At 30.0% G+C, this 24,739-nt stretch overlaps 1 protein-coding gene across 1 annotated transcript in view; it reads right to left on the bottom strand.

Annotated features, from left to right (window-relative positions):
* Positions 1-23,466, bottom strand: part of LOC145323022 (protein PALS2-like) — a 31,086-nt gene extending 7,620 nt beyond the window's left edge. Inside the window, exons 1-8 of the mRNA XM_080165411.1 lie at positions 22,820-23,466; positions 17,573-17,635; positions 15,506-15,586; positions 14,956-15,090; positions 13,174-13,251; positions 12,046-12,189; positions 5,059-5,175; positions 3,771-3,869 (exon numbers count right to left, since the gene is read on the bottom strand). Of these exons, the coding sequence (XP_080021537.1) occupies positions 3,771-3,869; positions 5,059-5,175; positions 12,046-12,189; positions 13,174-13,251; positions 14,956-15,090; positions 15,506-15,586; positions 17,573-17,635; positions 22,820-23,005 (903 nt within the window). The 5' untranslated portion in view covers positions 23,006-23,466. The remainder of the gene's footprint in view (positions 1-3,770; positions 3,870-5,058; positions 5,176-12,045; positions 12,190-13,173; positions 13,252-14,955; positions 15,091-15,505; positions 15,587-17,572; positions 17,636-22,819) is intronic.
* Between the last annotated feature and the right edge of the window lie 1,273 nt (positions 23,467-24,739).

Here is a 24,739-nt window from a genome sequence, read left to right as displayed (position 1 = left end):
GAGGTGGTGCTTAGTGGGGCAAAATTGTTTTCGTGAAAAATCCACCAAAATCACATTAAAAATCTACAAAAATTAAACAAAATCAAAGAAGGGTTATTAACATAAGATTTTATTTAATTTTTTGTAGATTTTTTATGTGATTTTGGAGGATTTTCACGAAAACAATTTTGCCCCACTAAGCGATTAGTGGGGCAATTTTTTTTAAGAATCCACCTCTGATATTGGGCAAGGTCATGGGAATAATAAATGTTCACATTAACAATCTTCTCCAATTCAATCTGATTTTGCATTTACAAATTTACTCACAGGGATTGAGTATTGCAGAAAAAAAATATTTTTTGATTATGTATTTTCTATAAGAGGGTAGATTTTTCTCATTTTTTCAATTGCAGAAGAAAAGTGTATCACCTTTCAAATTTATCAATTCTTTAATTTTGATGACAATTTTTCTAATTATCTTCTATTGGCTATATTTAATTATTGTAATTCTTGTTGTACCCTGTATGAACCAGAACTAAAATCAACCTTCAAACGACACACAGAAATATAGACTTGTCGTATGACGTCATCTTCGCCTTGTGACGTCATAAAAAAGAGTGATAATACATCTCTTTTTTAGGATTTTCTTTTCCCACTTCTTCTCTCATCTCCCTCATTTTTATGACGTCAAATGGCTGATTTTTTATACACTTTGTCCAGCTACCTGTAAAGGCTACGGTGCAACAACTCAGAATGCAGGAGGACTAAAGGGCAATATTTGATTAAAGTGTAAAAAGAGAGAATAAAATATCAACACAACATTTGTTCTTCATTTCATTTGACGGAGGAATGTAAAAGTGTAAATTGTTGAGCATAATTGGATAATAAAAACACGCGCAAACTTTTAGTAGTGCAACTACTCAATAACTGCCTTTCGCATCTGATATTTGATGTAGAAGTGCTGGAAAGTGTCATGTGTGACGTCATAAAAATGCGTCTATAATGTAGGAATGAGAGGTGAAGTGGGAAAGGAAACCCCTAAAAGGGAAATGAATTTAGATGTATTTTTATGACGTCACACATGACACTTTCCAACGCTTCTTTAAGTTATCGGAACTTTTTCTAAATTATAGGTTTAACTTTCTTTAACCAAATGTTTATTTGGTTCTTCCTGCTTACTACCTATGGACATGTTTTTCCTCTTCTATTCAATAATCCTTGTTTGTCTTTATGAAGAAAAAAGCAAATTAATTTAGCCCACAATGCAAATACTTTGTTTTCAAACTTTTTCATCTTTTTTTGGCGCGAAACCTCTTCTCAAGTCTGTTTTTGTTGCTTCAAGAAGTCTGTCATTAAGTGAATTGATTTTGCCCGAATTAAATTGATCGAATACACTATAACTTCAAACTCAGTAATAATATTTTAACATATGAAGAAGGACTGATTTTTGTATATCTTTATTATTAACTAGCGTTTGCACCCCTAACATCTAGGGAATCTTTATGAAAAGGGGTAAGAAGGGAGCAGAAAAAGAACATAAAACCATCCCAGGCTTATGTCTTAAAATAGAAAAAAGCCTAAACCATCCTGGGACCTATTTGAAGCTTCTTTAAAAAGGAAAGCTGAATCAATTTAGAAGTTATTAAAATCTTATGCTTCAGACAAATATTCCTTACTACTTTATATTACTAGCGGCTATTCCACTAACATCTAAGGGCTTTGTAATAACTGTAAGACTAAAATATAAAAATAAAATAGCCTAAATGCAGTTATCATACATTCACATTTAAAAAAAAATATCAATGGGCCTTTTTGCGCTACCTATGGATAGAAGTGTTCTTATATGTTTGTACATAAGACAAACAAATAGTTTTGCTACAAAGAAATGCACTTTTTCTTCTGGTGGAAATTAGCTGAATTAACAATGATAATAAACAAAATATACTCTTATAATAAAAAATAAATATTTATTTTTAGTTTTTACTTTTTATTAGCCTTTTAAAGTTAGAAGGTTTTTTTTAAACCTTATATAATAAATAAAATTAAATTATTGAATTTCAAGATATAATTCTATGCAACAATTTTCAATTTATTTGTTAATTTTATTTATTATTACGATATTACCATTCGATTAACGAAAATAAGGTTTCCTAGACTGTTATCAAAGATGTTTCTTTGCTTTAAAAAAATGGTATTTCTATTATCAAAAATTCTAATTCCCCTTGGTTGATTTTTGGCCTATTTGTTGATTTTTAAAAAAAAATTGTTATGTATTAAATAATTTTAAAAATCTTTCAATTTGATTCTAAAGTAAATCTACGAAAACCACATTAAATTCATCCCTATATATGGCTTGATTAAATCTTCCAAACTAAATTATATCTTCAAAGTTAGATTAAATGGACATTTTTCTCTCCAAATTATATCAGTTTTAATTGTGAAAATGTAACATGAAAGCTTTGAAGGTAAAATATAAAATTATGAGAGGCGTGACAAGGCTATATTTATAGTATGTCTGTATGTTTATCAAAACTTTATTTTTAACTCTAAAGCTTCTAATTTTATGATTTTTGTTGAAAGTATTTAAGAATATAAAATATTCTTTTTTAAATGTGTTGCTTTTAAGCTTCAGTATTTTTTGGATGAATTCCTTATCCACAAAAGTACGTTAGATGTAAAACTTTTAAATTTATCTCATATGATATTTTTTTTGCAGTTGAAACTGTTTGTTAGGTTTTAGCTTATTTAAGAGGGGTTTAAGGTTGCTTTTAAGCTGCAGTATTTATTTGGATGACTTGCTTATCCACAAAGGTACGTTAGATGTAAAACTTTTAAATTTATACCATATGATATTCTTTCCCATCTAAACTGTTTGTTAGGTTCTAGCTTATTTTAAGAGGGGTTTAAGGTTTTGTAAAGACAATTAAAGGAACAATTGCTAAACAAATTGTAAAGAATTAATGAATAAAAAATATTCAAATACAAATTTAACATACCATTAGAAATTTGAACCAAATATTACCGTATGTGCATTAAAACAAATTTTTAACCTTTTTAAGGAACCTTAAATAACTTTAATACTTTAATATTGATTTTCTTTTTGTTTCAATTATTTAAGCTTTTTTCACATTCTTGTTTTTGCATTGATGTAAACTGTGCACCTCTAACACTTTTATGCTTTTTATGGACTTTTTTATTGGCTTCTTAATCCAGAAATATCGACTTTAGTGGAATGTAAAACATGATAAAATAAAAAAGTAAACACGGCTTAGGGCCGCCATGATATGTGGGACAGGTATCGTGGAAAATATTGCATTTAAAAGTAATAATTTCTGCTCAAATATTATTTTTTACTGCTGGGAAATTTAAAGCATAACAAAATTGAAAATTTTAACAGGGCAAAAAGTTTGTTAGGACTAAATCAAATCTAGTATGCAACAAAAAAAATGAAAAACAAAGGAAAAAATATATATCCTAAATCGTTATTTATCGTATCGTATTATAGACAGCTCTCCGCGGACATTAAAATAAAGTATCATAAGATTAAAACCACTTTTGTTAGACCCGAGTGACAAAAGGCCCGTTCTACCAAATCTGGTATTATTTTTATTTTTAAATTCGTGGAAATTGTCTGTAATACAATGCTATACATGATTTTTCAGTATAGCTTAGAATATGTTCTAATCCTATGGCTATTAATTGGTTTGCAAGCCATAGTATTTAAAAGAATTACTAAAAGTTAAAGCAACGAAAAGTAGCTTAGCTTCGCTACCATTCAAGGACGTACTCACCTCAATAATATCTCCAGATTTGAAAGGTAGACCAATTTCAGCGCACGGAAGCAAACTGTCTCTCTTTGGCTCGTAATTGAACAATGCACGGATGTAAAACTAAAAAAATTACAATAAATCATTCTCCTAGATGGTCAATCAGACACAATAATCTATCCCTCTGAAAGGGAATTTCTATAAGACGAACCGTTCGTATATATTTAGTAAAATATATTTATCGAAATTTTGGAAAATTAAAACATACCAATAATGTGGTAGGACTGTACCGAGACTGGTTTACCAAAATAGATATCATTATGTTGAAATTAAAATTAAATGTTCTATGTATCTTATAAATCATTTAATAAAAGTAAGCTTTGCATTTTTGCATTAATATTACCACGACCCTATAAAGATAAATTTACAAACTCACCCCCCTGCCCCCCCCCCCCCCGCCTAGTTTGCTCCTAAAAATTTTTAAGCCTTATCTAATTAGATAATTAACAGGGGCTAAATCATTAGAATCATCTAGACGCACGTAGAATTGAAAATGAATAAGCAATTTTTAAAAATGTGGGGAAGAAGTTTCAATAAAAAAAAACCATATCCGTGTAGCGGTTAGTGAGATCCTTAGCTACACACACACACACACACACATCCCTTTACTTTTATATCAGAAAATAACAAAATTTTGCAAAAAAAAAAAGTATTCAATCAAAATTGGAAAAGTTGTACTGTAATAATAAATTTTGCGAATAACAAGCTTCTTTCATTGCAAGCAAATATTTTCTAATAAAGATAATAATATTTTGCATAAAGTTTTATAATCAAATCATAATACTTTCATTTCATAGAAAGAAAAGGTACAATCATAGTACATTTTGTATTAGGACTTTGAATTTTATTTGAAAAAAAATACAAGGTAAAAAGATCATTATGCTTTCGTTCTTTCGTCAACTTGCTTCAGTTTTCAGTAAAAATAAACGAAAATCCTATGATAAATGGTCGTAAAGTAAAGTAAAGTTTCATTTAGACCGACAATCATACATCACTTACTTTGACATCAAACCCAATGGAATCTTTGTATTGTTCAATCTCAAGAAGTTTATAGGACTTTTCATTTTATTGTCTTGAACGAAAGTTTTATCAGCGGGATTAAGTATAATAAAATCTGTTAGATGAAAAAAGTAAATATAAAATGAACTGAATATTTACAAATGTACTTATCTTCTTCTAAAAAGGTGTTTTAGCATAAATCACCTCTTTTATTAGATGATTACCTACCTATATGATTCTACTTATAGCTTACCTTGCCCGGTTCAATGTTATATTTTGATGTATTTGGTTGGATAGCCTGGCAAAGAGCAAGTGTGGGCTGGATCTTCAAGTGTATAAACTCAGGACTCTCCTCAATACAGTTTTGTAACTAAAATACAAAGAAAGTTATAGTGATGTGAAGCCTTGATACCTAAAAATCCCAGGATCTAAAGGGATGTGACCATGGCCAATATGATGATACACAAAATACATAATTAATTAGTAATTGAAACGTTTGATCACTTCACTCAATAAATCAACCAATCAAAATGCAATAAATTCCCCAAAGATGTTAATCCAACGAATAAGAAAACGTTATTATAAAAGTACAGTTTTAAAAAAAGTTTCAGTCATTATGACAAAACTTATAAAAGATCATTTAAAATCAACTTTTTTAAATATTTTTTTTATTATGTTTATAATAATCTTTTTTATTTGTGTGTGTGTGTATAACATACTGACTTCCAGTCCTCTAGCATAGCTTTTAGAATCAAACTTGTTAAAAAACGATTTAACACTAATATAAAAGTTTTTCAAAAGCAAGAGTCTGTTACAATACTTTAGCCTAGCATTTATTTGACTAATTTTCTGTAAAATAAGATTTATTGTAACTGCAATACCTATTCAAATTAACTAGAAATGCAGATACAAGTATAAAACAAAAATTTAATGTCTTTGTTATTTTCCGCATTCTAATGATAAATCTTTTCAAAATAAACCGCGCTGGTGAGTTTGCCACAAAATAATAAAAAATAAGTTCTAAATTTTAATTTGGGCTGCTGTTTCTTTTAAGTCACATTGACTTTATTAGTACCCTGTTATTTTTACATTATGGGTGGTGGAAGATTTTTTACTATTGATATATCCCTGGTAAGTTGCAACTTTGATTTGAAATTTTGAGGTTTATAAAGTTGCACAGATCCTGCCAGATATCTATCAACGCTCCCAAGTTGGGACAGTGAAAATATATCGGATCTTTTACAGTTCATGATGATAGAATATTGTTGGAGTCAATTTTGAAATTACGACTTTATAGCCTGTCTTTTACGAAACTACTAAACGTACATGTAATATAGAACATTATTATTATCAGCTTAAGAAGGCCCACTTATATGTCAAGAGTTGTACGAAAAATGCTTAAATAGCCTAAAACCCTCCCTATGTAATCAGTAACTTTCTTGAAAATTGTGTAACGACCTTTATTAGATCTTTTAAGACAAACCACATACACATACATACATTTTTTTATAGAATATGTAGTAAAATCAATCTATTTTTTATTGTATGAAATAAATTTCAGTTTGCCAACTGTTGTATCAACTTTTAATCCAATCAACCTTCTACCGAAACTCCATTTCCAAAGATAAAATCTTTGGCCCAAGTTTTGCATACACAAAACGGTGCACAGCACATCCTCTCTCTGTTGATTAAAAATTTTATTCAACTAATTGACAGATTTCTTAGTGGCATAGCCACTCTATATACCTACTCAATATAAAGTTGTTCTGTCTATTGGTCAGTTGTTAGTCTGTTTCTATGATCAAATGACAGATGATAAGAAAAAAATATGAGTAATAAGATATTAGGCAAAAAAATCATTTTCCATTACAGATGATTTTGTGATTAAGAAAATGGATATAAATACATTTACGAGGGATTGGGAACTTTCAAACTGCTGAACGATATGGTTTAGTACAGGAGATTTTACCAATTGTTAGAGACGGGATACCAAGAGAAATCGCCCCTGAAATACAAAACTTATTCTTTTTCATTTTGTAAATATAATAGAAAGAGGAAGGCTAACCCCACACCCATCCCAATCTTTCTTAAAGTGCCCAAAAGGTCTCCAGGGGTGTAGCTGTATATGTTTTATATTTTAGTAAAAAAATCTTGTATTTTAGATCTTCCTTATTACCTATGCTGTGAAGATGAAAGCTTGTATCCTTCATAATCTAATCTTTTTATATCTCACAATTTTATTTCTGCTCATTAGAAATTATAAAAGTAAGGATAGAAAACTAGCTAAAAGCCTTAGGGGCACTTGAGGGTGAGGTGTCTGTCAACCCACCCCTTTCATTTTTTAAAAATTGGAGAGAGTTAGTTTTTTTCTAGGGGGGATTTCCTTAGAATGAAGGTGGTACTATCTCCCAAAAAAAAATCACAAAGTTCAAAGCGTAAACCTTGATGTAGTACCATTAAATTCAATTTCTATCAGTTTCGATGCTTTTAAGTCAAAATAAAAGGCGTTGCTCTAATACGATCAGTAGTTGCTTGACTTTGTGATTACAGCTGACACGACGTTTTCTGATCACTTTATGACTAAAGTGTGTATTGTGATCAAACAAAATAAAAAAATAAATGTTTGTGTGTGTGTGTGTTTGAGTGTGTGTGTGTGTGTATGTGTTTGAGTGTGTGTGCTTGCGAGGTAAAGTGGGTAAATTAAGAAACCAATGCTGCAAAAATAAAACTGCAACAACAACAAAAATTTACGCCTTGCATAATAGAAATGTACTCAACAACGAATATTTGCCTTTTCTATTGTAATTCCTTAAAAGCTTTACAAAAGTTTTTACACATCAAAAAGTTTACTCAAATCTTAAACTTATCCTTGGAGTAAAATCAATTTCTGTTAACAATACAAGTAGAATATATTACTTATCAGGAATAAGGGAGTTGAAATAAAAAAAAAGTATACTTCCAAAAAGTGAAAAGAGACCAGTTACTAAATAATTATACATATTTTGATAAAAAAAAATAAGTGCGTTAAATACTGTTTTTGTTCGGTACATCTAAAGAAATTATAAAATTGTGCAAAGAACATTCCCCCTTAAAATTTACCCTTCATGTAATATATCTATATGTATTATATATATATATTTTAAGGGGGGTGGGTAAAACTACTTGCTATCATTGGCTAAAATGACTTGAGTATACCTTTTTTTCCTCTATGAAATTCTAGAGAAATTCTAAAATAGCGCAAAGTTAGAAGTTCGTTTATTCCTGAAAATAATAGAAATAGAAAAAGTACTTTAACCTTCCTATGCAACAAAAAAAATATTTAACTGGGATAAAGAAATAGTGTTAGTTTTTAGTGAATTTAATAAAATCTATTCCTTTTATGAAACTTAAGGATTGCTATTGAGTGTACGCTTAATCAGTATAAAAATAGTGCTGCAATTACAAACTAATAATATTATAGATAAGAGTAAAGTGAAATACAGTAAACAGAAATCACTTCTAGTATTAAAAGAACAGACCTTACCGGGATATATGTATAAGAAGCTCAGACAATCAAAAAAAAATCTTACTTTTTTCTAAGAAAAATATATTTATCCCTATATCCCTGAAAATTGGTACAGTGTTTGCATATTTTCCTAACTTTATGTAATATTCTATAAACAATATATTTATCCCTATATCTCTGAATATTAGTACAGTGTTTGCATATTTGCCTAACTTTATGTAATATTCTATAAACAATATATTTATCCCTATATCTCTGAATATTAGTACAGTGTTTGCATATTTGCATAACTTTATGTAATATTCTACAAACAATATATATATCCCTGTATCCCTGAATATTAGTACAGTGTTTGCATATTTGCCTAACTTTATGTAATATTCTACAAACAATATATTTATCCCTGTATCCCTGAATAATAGTACAGTGTTTGCATATTTGCTTAACTTTATACAATATTATATAAACAATATATTTATCCCTGTATCCCTGAATATTAGTACAGTGTTTGCATATTTGCCTAACTTTATGTAATATTCTATAAACAATATATCTATCCCTGTATCCCTGAATATTTGTACAGTGTTTGCATATTTGCCTAACTTTATGTAATATTCTATAAACAATATATCTATCCCTGTATCCCTGAATATTAGTACAGTGTTTGCATATTTGCATAACTTTATGTATTATTCTACAAACAATATATATATCCCTGTATCCCTGAATATTAGTACAGTGTTTGCATATTTGCCTAACTTTATGTAATATTCTATAAACAATATATTTATTCCTGTATCCCTGAATATTAGTACAGTGTTTGCATATTTGCCTAACTTTATGTAATATTCTATGAACAATATATTTATTCCTGTATCCCTGAATATTAGTACAGTGTTTGCATATTTGCCTAACTTTATGTAATATTCTATAAACAATATATTTATTCCTGTATCCCTGAATATTAGTACAGTGTTTGCATATTTGCCTAACTTTATGTAATATTCTATGAACAATATATTTATTCCTGTATCCCTGAATATTAGTACAGTGTTTGCATATTTGCCTAACTTTATGTAATATTCTATAAACAATATATATATCCCTGTATCCCTGAATATTAGTACAGTGTTTGCATATTTGCCTAACTTTATGTAATATTCTATAAACAATATATTTATTCCTGTATCCCTGAATATTAGTACAGTGTTTGCATATTTGCCAAACTTTATGTAATATTCTATAAACAATATATTTATTCCTGTATCCCTGAATATTAGTACAGTGTTTGCATATTTGCCAAACTTTATGTAATATTCTATTAACAATATATTTATTCCTGTATCCCTGAATATTAGTACAGTGTTTGCATATTTGCCTAACTTTATACAATATTCTATAAACAATATATTTATTCCTGTATCTCTGAATATTAGTACAGTGTTTGCATATTTGCCTAACTTTATACAATATTCTATAAACAATATATTTATTCCTGTATCCCTGAATATTAGTACAGTGTTTGCATATTTGCCTAACTTTATGTAATATTCTATTAACAATATATTTATTCCTGTATCCCTGAATATTAGTACAGTGTTTGCATATTTTCCTAACTTTATACAATATTCTATAAACAATATATTTATTCCTGTATCCCTGAATATTAGTACAGTGTTTGCATATTTGCCTAACTTTATGTAATATTCTATAAACAATATATATATCCCTGTATCCCTGAATATTAGTACAGTGTTTGCATATTTGCCTAACTTTATGTAATACTCTATGAACAATATATTTATCTCTGTATCCCTACATAATGGTACAGTGTTTGCATATTTGCCTAACTTTATGTAATACTCTATGAACAATATATTTATCTCTGTATCCCTACATAATGGTACAGTGTTTGCATATTTGCCTAACTTTATGTAATACTCTATGAACAATATATTTATCTCTGTATCCCTGAAAATTAGTACAGTGTTTGCATATTTGCCTAACTTTATGTAATATTCTATAAACAATATATTTATTCCTGTATCCCTGAATATTAGTACAGTGTTTGCATATTTGCCTAACTTTATGTAATTTATATGAACAATATATTTAACCCTGTATCCCTACATAATGGTACAGTGTTTGCATATTTGCCTAACTTTATGTAATATTCTATGAACAATATATTTATCCCTATATCCCTGAATATTAGTACAGTGTTTGCATATTTGCCTAACTTAATGTAATATTCTATGAACAATATATTTATCCCTATATCCCTGAATATTAGTACAGTGTTTGCATATTTGCCTAACCATATGTATTATTCTATGAACAATATATTTATCCCTATATCCCTGAATATTAGTACAGTGTTTGCATATTTGCCTAACTTAATGTAATATTCTATGAACAATATATTTATTCCTGTATCCCTGAATATTAGTACAGTGTTTGCATATTTGCCTAACTTGCAAAACTTTTCCTAAAGCCGAACAATGACGTAAAAAAGTGCATATACTTAATAGGTATAACAAACATGCATGATTATTAGAATAGTTATTTCTCGTATCGTATTATAAACGGCTTTCCGCGGATATAGAATGTACAATTATGAGGTTAAAACTAGTTTTTTAGCCCCGTGGTGCCGAAGGCACTGGCTAAAAAAACTAGTTTTAATCTTATGATTGTACATTTCTATATTTGTAGAAAGCTGGATATAATACGATGCTAGACATAGTTTTTTCGTATTCATGAGAACCGGTTCCTATCCACCGGATTCAAATGAATACGAGAAATTAATTTACTAGCTTTTACTAGTAGTTGTTACTTAATTTAGATAGCTAATTGTTAGATATTTATTAAGCTTGTTTAAAATTGAAAAGTTTTCGTTCAATACTATTTTTAATTTACTGACAAAAACTATTATAAATTTCAATATTTTAGTCTTTTCTGGTTATTTTTTATAATATTTATCATTCCCTGTATTTTTGTGCAAAAACTGTATTTCAAAAAGTAAGTACATATTGTTGTTATGTTGTTAGGCTTGCATAACTGTTTACTAAAATTTACAAAAACAAAACTGTAATAATTTGATGAAATGTTATCAAGTTAGCACGAGGCGGTATTAATTTTTTTATGATTTGGGTAAGATTTAATGACCTTAAAGTAACCTATTATATAAAAGAACGGATTATTGTTTTACCCAAGGATAGTTTTATCATTTAGATGACGCTAACCACTGAATCCTAGGGAAGATATATAAAATTCCTGGGATGGTTTTAGGCTATTTGTTTTAACATTAAAGTCTAAGGATGGTTTAAGGCTATTTTTCTTCCCCTCACCTCAAACTTCAAAAACAAAGCCACTAGATGCCAGTTTCTTCTAATTAAATTTTGCCAATCTGAAGACTTACAAGTAAACGGTATATATATTTTGTTTTCAAAGATAGAGAAGCAAGTTTCCATTATTGCTTCGAAACCGATTAATATCTGGTGGATTAAAACCGGTTCTCAGCTATACTGAAAATTTTATGTTTATCATTGTATATGTTATATCCAATGTTTTCTACGAATATACAAATGTATGTATGTATAATCATAAGATTAAAACCAGATTTTTAACCCGTACCTTCGGCATCTCGGGGCTAAAACAAATTAATTTTAATCTTATAATTGTAAATTTTTATCCACGGAAAGCTGTTTATAATCCGATGCGAAAAATAACTATTACCTGTTCTGGAGTCTTGATCCTGGTGCCGTTGGCCTCCAGGACAACATCTCCAGGCCTGAGGAGTCCCTGGCTCTCGATATATGAGTTGGACAAAATTCTGGCCACAATCACCTGACCTTCGTCGTCTACAGTCACTGTTAGACCCTGCAACAAAATATTGATTTTATTTCAGTCTTTGAAAATTTTTCATACGAATATAAAACTGTTTTATTTTTTTCTGTTTGGCATATTTGGCTTTTAATCCTTTTTTAAATATATCATAAGATATTTACATCTACAAATAATTAGTGTAATCTATTTATTTAGATAATATCAATGGATGTAGAATATATGTGGATATAATGAATTGTCGTCAATTTAGATTGCTAACATTGAACTCGTTTTTTGGACAGTTTATTCATTTAGTAAATAAATTAACTGGATGGTAGAGGGGGGGGGGATGTTCTTTAAATTTGAGTCATATATTTTCTTATACTTTTTTTATCATACACAGAAACTTTATGGACTTTAATTACACTTTGATGGATTAGTTCAAACTAAAAGTGTCCAAAAGTTTTAACCAATAAGTTTGATCTACGTATATGAGGGTTAATTTTGTTTATCGTCATTAGGTATCTACAATGAGTCAATTTATCATCCATTGTCTTATCTCTTAAGATCCCTGTTATTGAACTGATGTGCGTATTACCCAAAACATCTTTATCAAAAATATTTGTTCTCTCTGATCTTGCAATCAAGAAATAGGCACAAACTAGTCAGGGATGAAGTGATATTGCATCCGAAGATTTTTTGTTGTTACCAATATTTTCCAAAAACAACAGCAGTTGATATGTACATTAGAGCGCCCTAAGTCAGATCTATAAATACCTATGTATTGTACATACCGATGCTAAAGCAGCAGTGATAATCATAGTTTTGCAAATGCCCAGTTAAGACTGACAAAGGTTTGTTGTCTGCTATTTGCTTGATAATAACTACATTTTTCTCAACTATTTACAAAGGTATTAATCATGTATATAGTCAAATTGTCAAAAAAAATGCCTTTTTATCACATGCCTATTTTTACTGACATATTAATTGAAAAGTCAATGCCTTATCCCTCTTATTCTTCTAAAAGTGATAAATTACCAAAGATTCTCCTTTCTTTCGTCTGAGGCCAACCATTCGAAATGTATCAACTATCTCGTCGCTACTATCACTTTTCTCCTAAAGTAAAATAATTATTGGGAATTTTTTTATCTAGAATACATCCTGAAGTGTAAAAGAATATTTGTCTATCGTATTGTATTATAGACAACTTTCTGCGGACATTAAAATAAAAATTATATGATTAAAACCAGTTTTTGTAGCCTAGAGGGGCCGAAGGCCTGGGCTAATAAAGCTGGTAATAATTTTATGATTTCTAATTTAATATACGTGAAAAATTGTCTGTAATACGATGCTGTACATGATTTTTCAGTATGCCTCGTAGCCGGTACTAATCCAGCGAAAATTAATCGGATTCAAAGCCATACTAGAAATATTACTAAAATATTAAGACCATTCAAATACATGTAAGGGTAGAAAAAAGAAGCCCATTGGTAAATATGATATTAACATGAAATTCTAGCTATCCATCTCTAATAAGGTATGAGTAAATGGCATTCCACAACAAACATTATGTGGCCTAGGACATTACAGTCGTGCCAGCAGTAATATACTTGTTTTTCCTTGGTTCAGGAAATCTTCACAAAAATATCAGGTGATTATCTTTCACAGCGGCTAAGTAAATAACGTTTTCCTAATATCGTTACTTTGACAAACCCCAAACTGTCCCAGTTTTGAGCAAGACGATTCCTGTGACGTCATATAAAAAGGGAAGGGGGGGAAGAAAATCTCTTCCATTTTCTCCCATCTCTTTTGAAGAGATTTTCTTCCCCCCTTCCCTTTTTTTCCCGAAACGTATATGACGTAACTGGAATCGTCTTGCTCAAAACTGGGACAGTTTGGGGTTTGTCCGTTACTTTCAGAGAGAGAGGGGAAAATGGGCTATTTATTACATTAGTCTAAAAAGTTTTCTAATTCGTTTGTTTAAAAACTTTGGGGATTTTAATCAATTTCGATTGGTTGATACCAGGTATAAGGTACAACCAACAAGTGAAAAAAAATCTTAAATAATATTTGGGTGGCAAATGGAGAGGTCGTCAATTTTACTTATATGATTGTTGCCCCCCAACAACAGCTGAAAACCAAGTATAGGTTTCGTAATTTTCTTCCGTTATTGGTATAAGCTGGGTACATCATGTTGAGTGTTCAAACGTTTCAATCACTGATTTTAATATACAGAAGCGGTATCATCATTGGGATTTATACATGTATTTGTCGGCCAATGTCTTATCTCTTTAGATCCCTGGTTACTCAATCTGCGTAAATTGAAATATGAAACAATAAAATTTCAATATTCTTTTAATAATCATAAAAGCAAATTGATTTTGTCTAAAAACAAAATAATGTTTCAATTATTATTTGAATTATGAAATAAATTTTTTTATTTCTTTCAATTTTTTTTATGTATTTTACAAATTGTCTCAAAAATCTGCTAGGTGTCGTCATCTCTTTTTTAAGTGGTTTCTTTCCCACATCTCCTCTCCTCTCATTTTTATGACGGCACATGGCAGATTTTTGAAACACTATGCAAAGTTTAAAAATTATATTTTTTCTACATAAGTGGTTGTCCGTCTATCTGTCCGCAACGGATATCTTCAAATAGTCCAATCGATTTCAGTAAATTTTAAAACATTTAATAGAAAACATTGTCCAATTTTCTCATGTTAGATAAATATTTTTTAGGACCCACAGTAAAAACCAATGAAGTAATTTAAGCGAAAACTCTAGATTTTATAGTTGAAGGGAAATGAAAATAATGATGACCTTATTATCCTGTTGATTATCATTAGCCTCTTCTATCTCATCTTCTTCCCCAGAAGACACTCCATCAATATATTTCACTTCCTCCAGAGAGTTTTGAATATGTGCGGCTACCTCGTCGTGTACCTCTAGAAGACCCTGCAAATAAAATTCTTGCAATTAATTGACTAAATATTATCCACAGGATGTCTGTGTGATTGGCTTTACCGAAGGTTCTCGATAACTGCTGCAATATTTGTTCTTCTTTACAGAGAAGATATAGATCCAGGTAAGGTAAATACCTATTTTAGGGAAGATTACCTCCACCCAATCATGAGAAATCCCCCCTATAAAAATTTACCCTCCAATAAAAATATTTTTTTCTTTTTCTTTTAAAATTTACATACAGTTAAAATATATTAGACCACGAGACAAAAAATCATAGAATGGACGAAAGGAGCAGATATTCAGTAATCATAACAAAAAAAGAGAGAGAATATGCAAAAACTAAAAAATTACGAAATCTTTACGAATCATAGAGTTGCTTCGCTACTTAAAATATGAATATTGTAACCTGAATGGATTTGTTTGTGAGAAGGGTGTGTAATTCTTTAGCTTCATCTAAATAGGCTCGCTGCTCTGCTATTGTTCGTACCTGTACACATAGATAGATAGATAAATACATATATAGATAGTGTAATTCTTTAGCTTCATCTAAATAGGCTCACTGCTCTGCTATAGTTCGTACCTGTACACATAGATAGATAGATAAATACATATATAGATAGTGTAATTCTTTAGCTTCATCTAAATAGGCTCGCTGCTCTGCTATTGTTCGTACCTGTACACATAGATAGATAGATAAATATGTACATATATATATAGTGTAATTCTTTGGCTTCATCTAAATAGGCTCGCTGCTCTGCTATTGTTCGTACCTGTACACATAGATAGATAGATAAATACATATATAGATAGTATAATTCTTTAGCTTCATCTAAATAGGCTCGCTGCTCTGCTATTGTTCGTACCTTTATATGTAGATATGTAGATAAATAGATAGATACATATAGAAACAGAAGGATATAAAGATAGATAGGTAGATAATTACTAGAAAATGTGAACGAATACAACAGTTATATAGCGGGCTCTAACTTTGCGGGGCATAAAACTTCGGCAACCTAACCCTGCAGGGCTATCCAGTTCCCAATATAACCTAAACTAACCTGACATAAAGTAATGAACAAACGAAAAACTACCTTCTTCCCTTTATTTTAGATTTATATGCTCGACTTAGCCCTTTTAGAGAAACTTCCGATAAAATAGGTATGTATATATATGTAAATTCCTAGATTGAAAGCTAGATATAGTCCACATAGAATGAACAAAAGTTTATTTGTAAAACATCATGTTTCATGCATTAAGCAATCTTCAGTTACAATTTAATACTGCCAATAATATTAGCATTCATAGATTTTTTCAATAAAGTTTAGAGGATTTTTAAAAAATATTTGAATTAGAAATAAACATAATTTTTAAAAAACTATCTTGGAGCGGCAGTATCAGGTATCATTAGCAGCCAGGTGTTCAGTGAGAAGGAACTTGTCTCTGTGTCTGCACTTGCTGTTGATCTCAGACCTCTTGTTGAGCATGGTGACGTCATTGTTGAACATGATCTTCACCTTCTCTAGGTTGCAGAGTTTGCATGCACCGGAGCTAGGGTTGTAGGTTGGTGCTTGCTGCAGGATGGACCATCTAATGTCATAATTGGTTTGATTTCGTTTCAATGACCAGATGAATGATGATAGGCTGGTTTTGTGCTCTGCATTGGCATTGTTAAAGGATGACTTGTGACCAGTAAATCTTTCTTTAAAAGTGTTACCAGTCAGGCCAATGTATGTAGCAGGTTTGACTGCATTGATGACTTCTGCTTTGTATACCAAGCTAGACTTCAAGCACTGGCCTCCAACGGGACACACAGCTTGGCCACCACGGCAGTTGCACAATCTTGCAGGTTGAGTGTTTGCAGCAGCTGTATCTTTGAGTATGAATTTGTTATGTCCAGCTATGATGGCTTTGATGCTAGGCATACAACAATAAGACACTTTAACTGTAGAACGATTGAAGTACTGTTGAAGAGGTGTGTTCTTAAAATGTTTATCAATCAGTAGTAAGAATTTCCTTGCAACATTAGTTTTCACTGTTTGACAGAAAGGAGGGTTAAACCAAATAACCTTTCTTCTCCTGCACCTTGTAGTAGGATGGCGTGGCTGGTGGGGAGAGTAAGTAAAGTCATCATTGTAGCCAGCTGAATTTAATGCATTTTTGAAAGGAATTTTCTCAGCTTCAAAAATCTCTCTTGAACTTGAAAGTTTAGAAATTCTACTTGAAACCATTTTGGGAATTTCTTTCTTGATTTTAGCAGGATGGTTAGATTTCGAGTTTATGTAGCTGAGGTCGGTATTTGGTTTCTTGAAAGGTCGAAAAGTGTTGGCATTTAGGTCAAAAAAGGCATCCAAAAATTCGGTGCTTGTTATATTGCATTCTATTGTTACTTTTAGTCCTAAATCTTTAAAAAGTTGAAAAACTCGTTTTCTTACTTGAAAGCTAGATAGATAGATGAATGGACTTGTAGATTTACCTGATCAGCAAGGCGTAAAGAATCATGTGTAACCGGTCTATCTGAGTAACCATCGTGGCGGTCCTAAAATAAAAGAAAAACACAATAACAAACACAATAATGGTAGCATTAATTAAAAGTGTAATTAAAAAATGCAAAAAATGTTCGAGACTGGACCACAATGCATCATACTAGAGACGTTTAAAATGGCACCTACTTCAGCTTTGTCCGGCAATGTAATAAGAGTAGGTGGAATGCATTGGCTTAAAATGGTCGTGCAATAAAAGGGTTGGATGTCTGGTGGGTAATGTTTAAAGGGACTGTGAACGTAAATTTTTCTCATCTTAATATCAAATCTTAACATTATCTCATTCATAATATCTCACAGATAGAGCAAAACGCGCTTTTGTTTGCTTAAAAAACGGCTTTTTCCGACGATTTTTATAAGGTACGGGGAAAGGAAGAAATTTTCCGTATTATATAAAATGTGCATTAAATTGCTTTTTTCTCCCATTATAGCTAAAATTAAACTTTTTCACATAGTTCTAGATTTTTCCTAACAGTTAAGCTGGCTTTTAACATAATCCTTGCTTTAATCCAATGTATAGTTACTTAGAAATTGATAAAATAAGCAATATTTTTTTATTGAAAACCAAATACAATAACAAAGCCAGAAACAGGTTTTTTATTAGTATCCAATTAACTTTAAATGGCCAATCTCTCGCCCACCTTTAATTACAAATTTGTAAATAATAAAGACGCAATATTTCTTTATAAACAGTCTGATAAAAGTGTAAACTAATTCTCCAAAGTGGGTTATTTATTGTTCAACACAATAAAAAAGGATATTATTATTTTATATAACCTATGAGATTCAACCCTTTGTAGACAGTGAGGTATTTTTTTGTCAATAATACGAATTTGAAATATGTCTTTATTACCTAATTACTACGTTATAAAAAAACGAATTGGCAATTTTATAGCATAAAATAAGTCCTTAACAGTAAGTAAATTGTTTCAACTATATATGACAAGTTAAATATCCCTACAAACATTATAAGAAACAAAAACGTTCAGATTTTCCCTGTTTTTTCCTTTTTCCCTCTCAAAATACCATAAAATCAAGGCATTATTTCTGGATATTTTTGTGAATAGGACATTTTTGGTTGATCAGTGTAGTGAAATGTGCTTAGTAAATGTTAAGATTTGATAATCAGATGAGAAATTTTTACGTTCACACTCCCTTTAAACAAATATTCTTAGGGATTAAAAGAAAATTTCATTTCAAATAAATAATGTTATACGGTCCTAAGACGATCGCTTTAATTTCTAAAAACATTAATAATGATTATTCTTTAAAATGATCAGTCATTATTTGATCCATTAATGAAAAGATTATTCATGCTGAAATCAATCAAAATAATGGAAGCTTGAGAAAATCTTGTAATAACATTGCATCAATATAACTTGGAAAAGCATTATGCATATTGAGACCAAATGCATTTTTAAAATCCGGCATTAGAGTGGTAAAATCTTTTTAAATCTATATAAAAATTGTATTTTCGAATCAATTTTATTATATATTTGATTATTATTAAAAGATATTGTCTTATTAAAGTCAAAAGCCTTTAAAAATTGAGCTTAATTTTTAAGGGTTTTCCACAAAAATGGCATAGTATATTAGATAATCCTATTATATAAAGCAGTGATATTTTTTGTCTGAAACGTAAGATTTTGATAATTACTGAATCAATTAAGTTCTTCATTATAATGAAGCTTCACATAGGTCATGGGATGGTTTTAGTATAATTCATTTTCAAATTTTAGAAAGGTTTCAGGCCATTTTCTCCCCTTTTCCTACCGTTTTGATTTAAGAGCTCCTAGAAGCTGGGGAAACAGCCACTAGTATAACTAGAAGATATTAAAATACTGAAAAATGTCGCCCATCCTCCAACCCACTTTACAATCCGGATGGCTTTTAAATTCAAAACCTTCAAACTTCAAATATTGAAGGGATAAAGGGTTGGCCTGTATTAGTGTTTGTGTGTGTGTGTGTATGTGTGTGTGTGAGTGTTTGCGTGTATGTGTGTGTGCTTGTGTGTTTGTAAATGCAAAGCTTTTCTATAATCTTGTTGTGTTTACATGTTTGACATAGTTTAATCCTAAAATATAAAGTAGTAAGGTTTTATTTGTCTGAAGATTAAAATTTCATTAATAATTAACTGATTCAGTTTTCCTTTTCATGGAAGCTTCATATAGGTCGCGGGATGGTTTTAGGCTACTTTATTTTTTAGATTTAAGCATCAAGAGGGTTTTATATCGCCCCCTTACTACATCTTTGAATACATAGCCCCAAGATTCTAGGTTAACTTTAAATTTAAAACAAAAACTAAAAATGTGCATTTAAATTTTTATATTTTCATATTAACATTTGTAAGATTCTTGATAACTTTGAAAGTGAATCGTTTTGGTTGATTTAGTTCTTGTTATTTGTATGTGTATTTGTGTGTTCAAGTAAAGTTTTCTGATAGAATTTGCATATAAATATTTGTATATTTGTATACATATTGGGACAATCTGACTTACAGTACATGTTCAAAGTTTAAACTACATCATGTTTATATTTTAAACATTAATTACTGATGAATTCTTTTGTATTTCTAGTAAGGATTAAAAACCGCTTGATAAGAACCGGTTCTCTGCTGTACTGAAAAATCATATATAACATCAATTATAGACAATTTTTTTACAAGTAATAAAGTAAAAATTTTTAATTCAATACTAGTTTTGTTAGCAATGAACTTCGGTCACTCGGGGCGAACAAAACTTTCATTTTTATATCCGCGGAAAAATGTCTATATTACTGTGATTTTCTAGGATTTTGAATGGCCAATTTCATTAAAACAAAACTAGATTTAATCTAATTTAATGGTCTTAGCCGGTTTGTATCTAATGAAAATTAATCTTATTACAAAAATGCTTTCATTGTTTTCTGATTTACTAATGTCGAAAAAGATTTAAACACATTTAATGTCACTTTGACTAAAGAAAAACATTTAATTTTTCTTCAAAATCTGAAATATTCAGCTATGATTTATTTCAAGAAAACCACCCAACAATTGTGCTTATATAATTTGAAAATATATTATGAATCCTCTACAAGACAGACCAATACACAATATCAGCAGAAAATACAACATTTTTCCTCAAGAAATGAAATATATAAAAAGAATTGTTGAAGCTAAATGTAAAATTTGTGAAATAAATCCCAGGCAGATTATTTGAGGCTGATTCACTGCAGTCACACAAAAAGGAAGCTCTTTATAGTGCCTACAAAAAGGGATACGTCATTCGGGATACTTTAGCCAAAAGTTTTTTTATGTATCCCTTTTTTATAGGTATTATAAAAAGTTTCTAGAAAAGGTAAAATATAAATAATATTGATCCTTTTTGGTATTACTTATATTGTCATATTTTTTAAGCAGCTCTAAAATTGACATTTCTAATGATTATTAAAATTTCTGTTGAAGACACTAAAATTTAGTATTTCGATTCAGCTTTAGGATTTATTGTAAAAGTACAAGCAAATTTCATTTTAAGAATTTAAGATTTTGTAATTAAAAAATATGCGCAAAGCTGTATGAAAACTTCATTCAATAACTTTCTATAAAATGCATGTTTTGAAGATGCAAACAAATTTTTTTTTTGTCATTAACTTTTTACCTTATTTTCTTTACCCTACATCCAAGGAAAATTGCAAAGCTAAGAAAATCAATTCGAACTCCCCAGAATAAACTTTAAAAGGACAGTCATGGAATTCAAATACAAAAATAATTATTAAAGTTTCAAATTTATTTTTCAAAAACCTGTGGAGAAAGACAATAAATTGTTTTTTTTGTCAAAAAAAACAATTTGAATTAAAAGAAAAAAAATTAATTTAGTATTTCTAAATGACAATAGGAAAGATTTATTTCTGTAAACTTCTTTTTAATATTTTTTAGGTAAAATTAAATATTTAAAAATCTTTTATAAAAAGAAGATTTTTTTGGTTTTTTTCCGTTAGAATCCTATTAGATAATTTTTATTTGCCCTCTTTCTCTTAGAATACAAAGTCTTTAATAACTAGGGGCGCAGCAAAATAGTAAGACGACGCTTGAAACATACTATAATTTAGACAAATTTTAAATATATTCATATAATATTAGCGCAAAAAATATAACCTGATATAACGAAAAATATACAGATAGAGTTAGTCTCATTAAATAATTATTACATTTAGGTTTATTTGACTTACAGTCATGCAAATTCAGGCTTATCATTGTAAACGTGTCTTTGTATCCCAGTCTTAAGAGGTGAGTATTGGTATTGGACGGGTTCTTGTAATGACGTACACAGGTTATAGAGTAGCTACGCCAATAAAAAGGTGTATTGCATGTTTTGATGTAAACATGGAAAAAATGGATATAGAATACGTGGATATTGAAACCGGAGAATTTTTGTCGTCAATTTAGGTTACTAATATAGTTCTCAAATATTGGTCAGGGGAGATAATTAGGGTATGTTATAAGGATAGGGGATGGAGGTTTCTTATATTAGCCAGCTGGGGGAAACATTTTATCAGGGTATGAGAGGATCTCATACAATATCCACGTATTCTATATCCATTTATGGAAAAGAAAGTTGTTGCATGAGAAACTGAATTATTGAAAAATTGAATTAATTCATTTATCCTTTTCTATCTTCATACACAAAGAGTGGGAATAAGTTATTATTGTTGTTTTCAAGTTTTGAAGATTATTTCTTTGATTTACAAAGGAGGGTGATTTTAAAGCATTTATACATTTTGGGTCCATCAGTATATCCGTAACATTATAGAGGCATGTTAGAATCATTCAGTCGATTACATACTTTGCAAAAAAAGCAATTAAGAAAGTGTGGCAACTAACTTTTCACATGTTCTATCTGATTTTTAAAATGATGATTACTGGGGCAATTAGACATATTGTTCTAAATGTACTTTTGTTCGTTGGTCTTGGTCTCTGATAGGTTAAGCTTGGCTTTTATTGATGCCTTTTTAAATAGAAAAACACTTTTCTTTGCCTTTATAAGAAGGAACGAAATAATAAAAGTGTCGAATGGCTTTGCCAACTAAAACGCAAAGCTTTCAAGGGAGTACGTGTATTTTTAAACAAAATATATACAATTTTAAAAAATATATATAATTATAAAAAATATATACCTATAATTTCAAAAAATTTTATATTTTACCTGTCTTTGGTAAGCGTTCTGGTCTGAACAATTGATAATACTCTTCAAAAATAGAATATCCGTTGATCTGTACACCTTGTTGTTGCAAGCGTTGGCGGAGGATGGCGGAGGCGGGTGACCGGCGGCAGCGATGTTATTCGCCGCCTGACTTGTAGAGTTCATATCGGCCACGCAGTACACGCACATTGGAATACTCGGCGAGCCAGCCCAACCCGCTACATATGCGCGCCAGAGCAATCAACACACAAATTAATAATCAAACACCCTTTGCTTTTTTGTTTTTTATTGTCCTTGTTTCACTAAAAAAGTTAAAATATATAGTTTTTAAAATTTATTAAATTTAATGTTCGCTATATTTCAGAAGTGCATAACTAACCCATTGCTAATTTTTAACAAAGTTTAAAATCATTAGCATAATCCCCCACGCTCATGTAGAAGTGTTCTTTTCACTTTAAAGTTTCACTTTTTTGCCCTCATGGCGAAAGATTTTTTCAGCAACGGTACATTTGAGCTGTTAACAGTGATGACGCGATGCAAAGTTCTTTTTCTTTACATTCTGTCACGCGATTTCTTTTCTTCCAGTAATCAAATTTTTTTGTCACTTTAAATTTCGACAAATTTACATTTTTAGCTCCTCATTTTTTTCTGAAATTGAACAAAGATTTGTTAAACATGTAACTTCACATCTGGAATGAAGAACTAAGTTTTAATTTACCTATTGTATATTCTTGTAGATGAATTGACAGGGTGCTTTATCTTCCGTCTTAAAATAAAATAGAAATTAGCAATCATCAAATGGTTTAAAATTAAGGTGATCGTACATAAACTATGCGGCATCATCTATTGTAACTATAATGTTTTGTTTTAAAATCAGAGTTTATGATTATTCAATAGATAAAAGACTTTTTGATTGTATGTCATATGTCTTGGAGTTCTAATTGCGCATCGGCCATGGTATTTTTATTTATTTCAGCAATGATCAACAAATCATACAGGCATAAAGTTTAATTCAAAAAATCAAGTATACCAAGAAAGAAATAGTGTAAAAAAACATGGACGACTTTTGAACTAACTTGTAATGAGTTCGTACGCTTTCCTATTTACAGACGAACAGACAATAACTGAGTGTAGAAAATATGTCTTAGTGTACTTTATACCAAGATCTAAAAATATCCAATAATCCGAGTTGCACCTATTATGTGTAAATATAATATCCCATTATAATTATAGTGTAAATAGTATATAATTACACAATATTATATTATAAATATATACGCTGAAGTATGTTACACTGCATGTAAAAGGATATGATCAATAATAAATGTTTATCGCATTGTTTACTGGACAGTTTTCCACGGATAGAAAAAATCCTATGATTTTCATTTCATTCTCTTGTGATAAATTCTCTATAAAACGATACGAGCCATGATATTTCAGTATGGCTCGAAACTAATTTTAATTTAGAAGAAATTCCTAGCCATACTAAAAAGAAAAACTTTAACCTATTATTTTTACAAAAGAAAATATTAAAGAGATATGTATCTTTAAAATATTTTTTTCTTGCTGCTATGCATGATTTTCAATATGGCTGAGAACCGTGTCTAATCCAGCGGATATTTGTCGGTTTCGAAACCATACTGAAGAAATTGTCATTCAGAGGTATTTTACTTCAAATAACCTTTAAGTTAAAATTTACTGCTTATTGTTAGTTAACTGTAATGTATAAGAATAATTTATTTATAATATTTTTTGTAAATACTGCACTATGTTATAAATATTAAGTGTAACAAGAACTGTTGTTATCCCTTGTATGATTGCACCATATTATTATTAGTTGTAGTCAGGGAGGGAGGGGACATTGGGCTGATTATTACACAAGTCCCCAAAGTTTTAGAGTAATGTTTTCTTATTCGTTGGTCT

The sequence above is a fragment of the Acartia tonsa genome, chromosome 1 (genome assembly GCF_053477335.1).
Source record: "Acartia tonsa isolate MP-2025a chromosome 1, ASM5347733v1, whole genome shotgun sequence".
Classification (NCBI taxonomy): domain Eukaryota; kingdom Metazoa; phylum Arthropoda; class Copepoda; order Calanoida; family Acartiidae; genus Acartia; species Acartia tonsa.
Note: the sequence above shows the minus strand (reverse complement) of the source record. Positions and strands in the feature narration are given on the sequence as shown.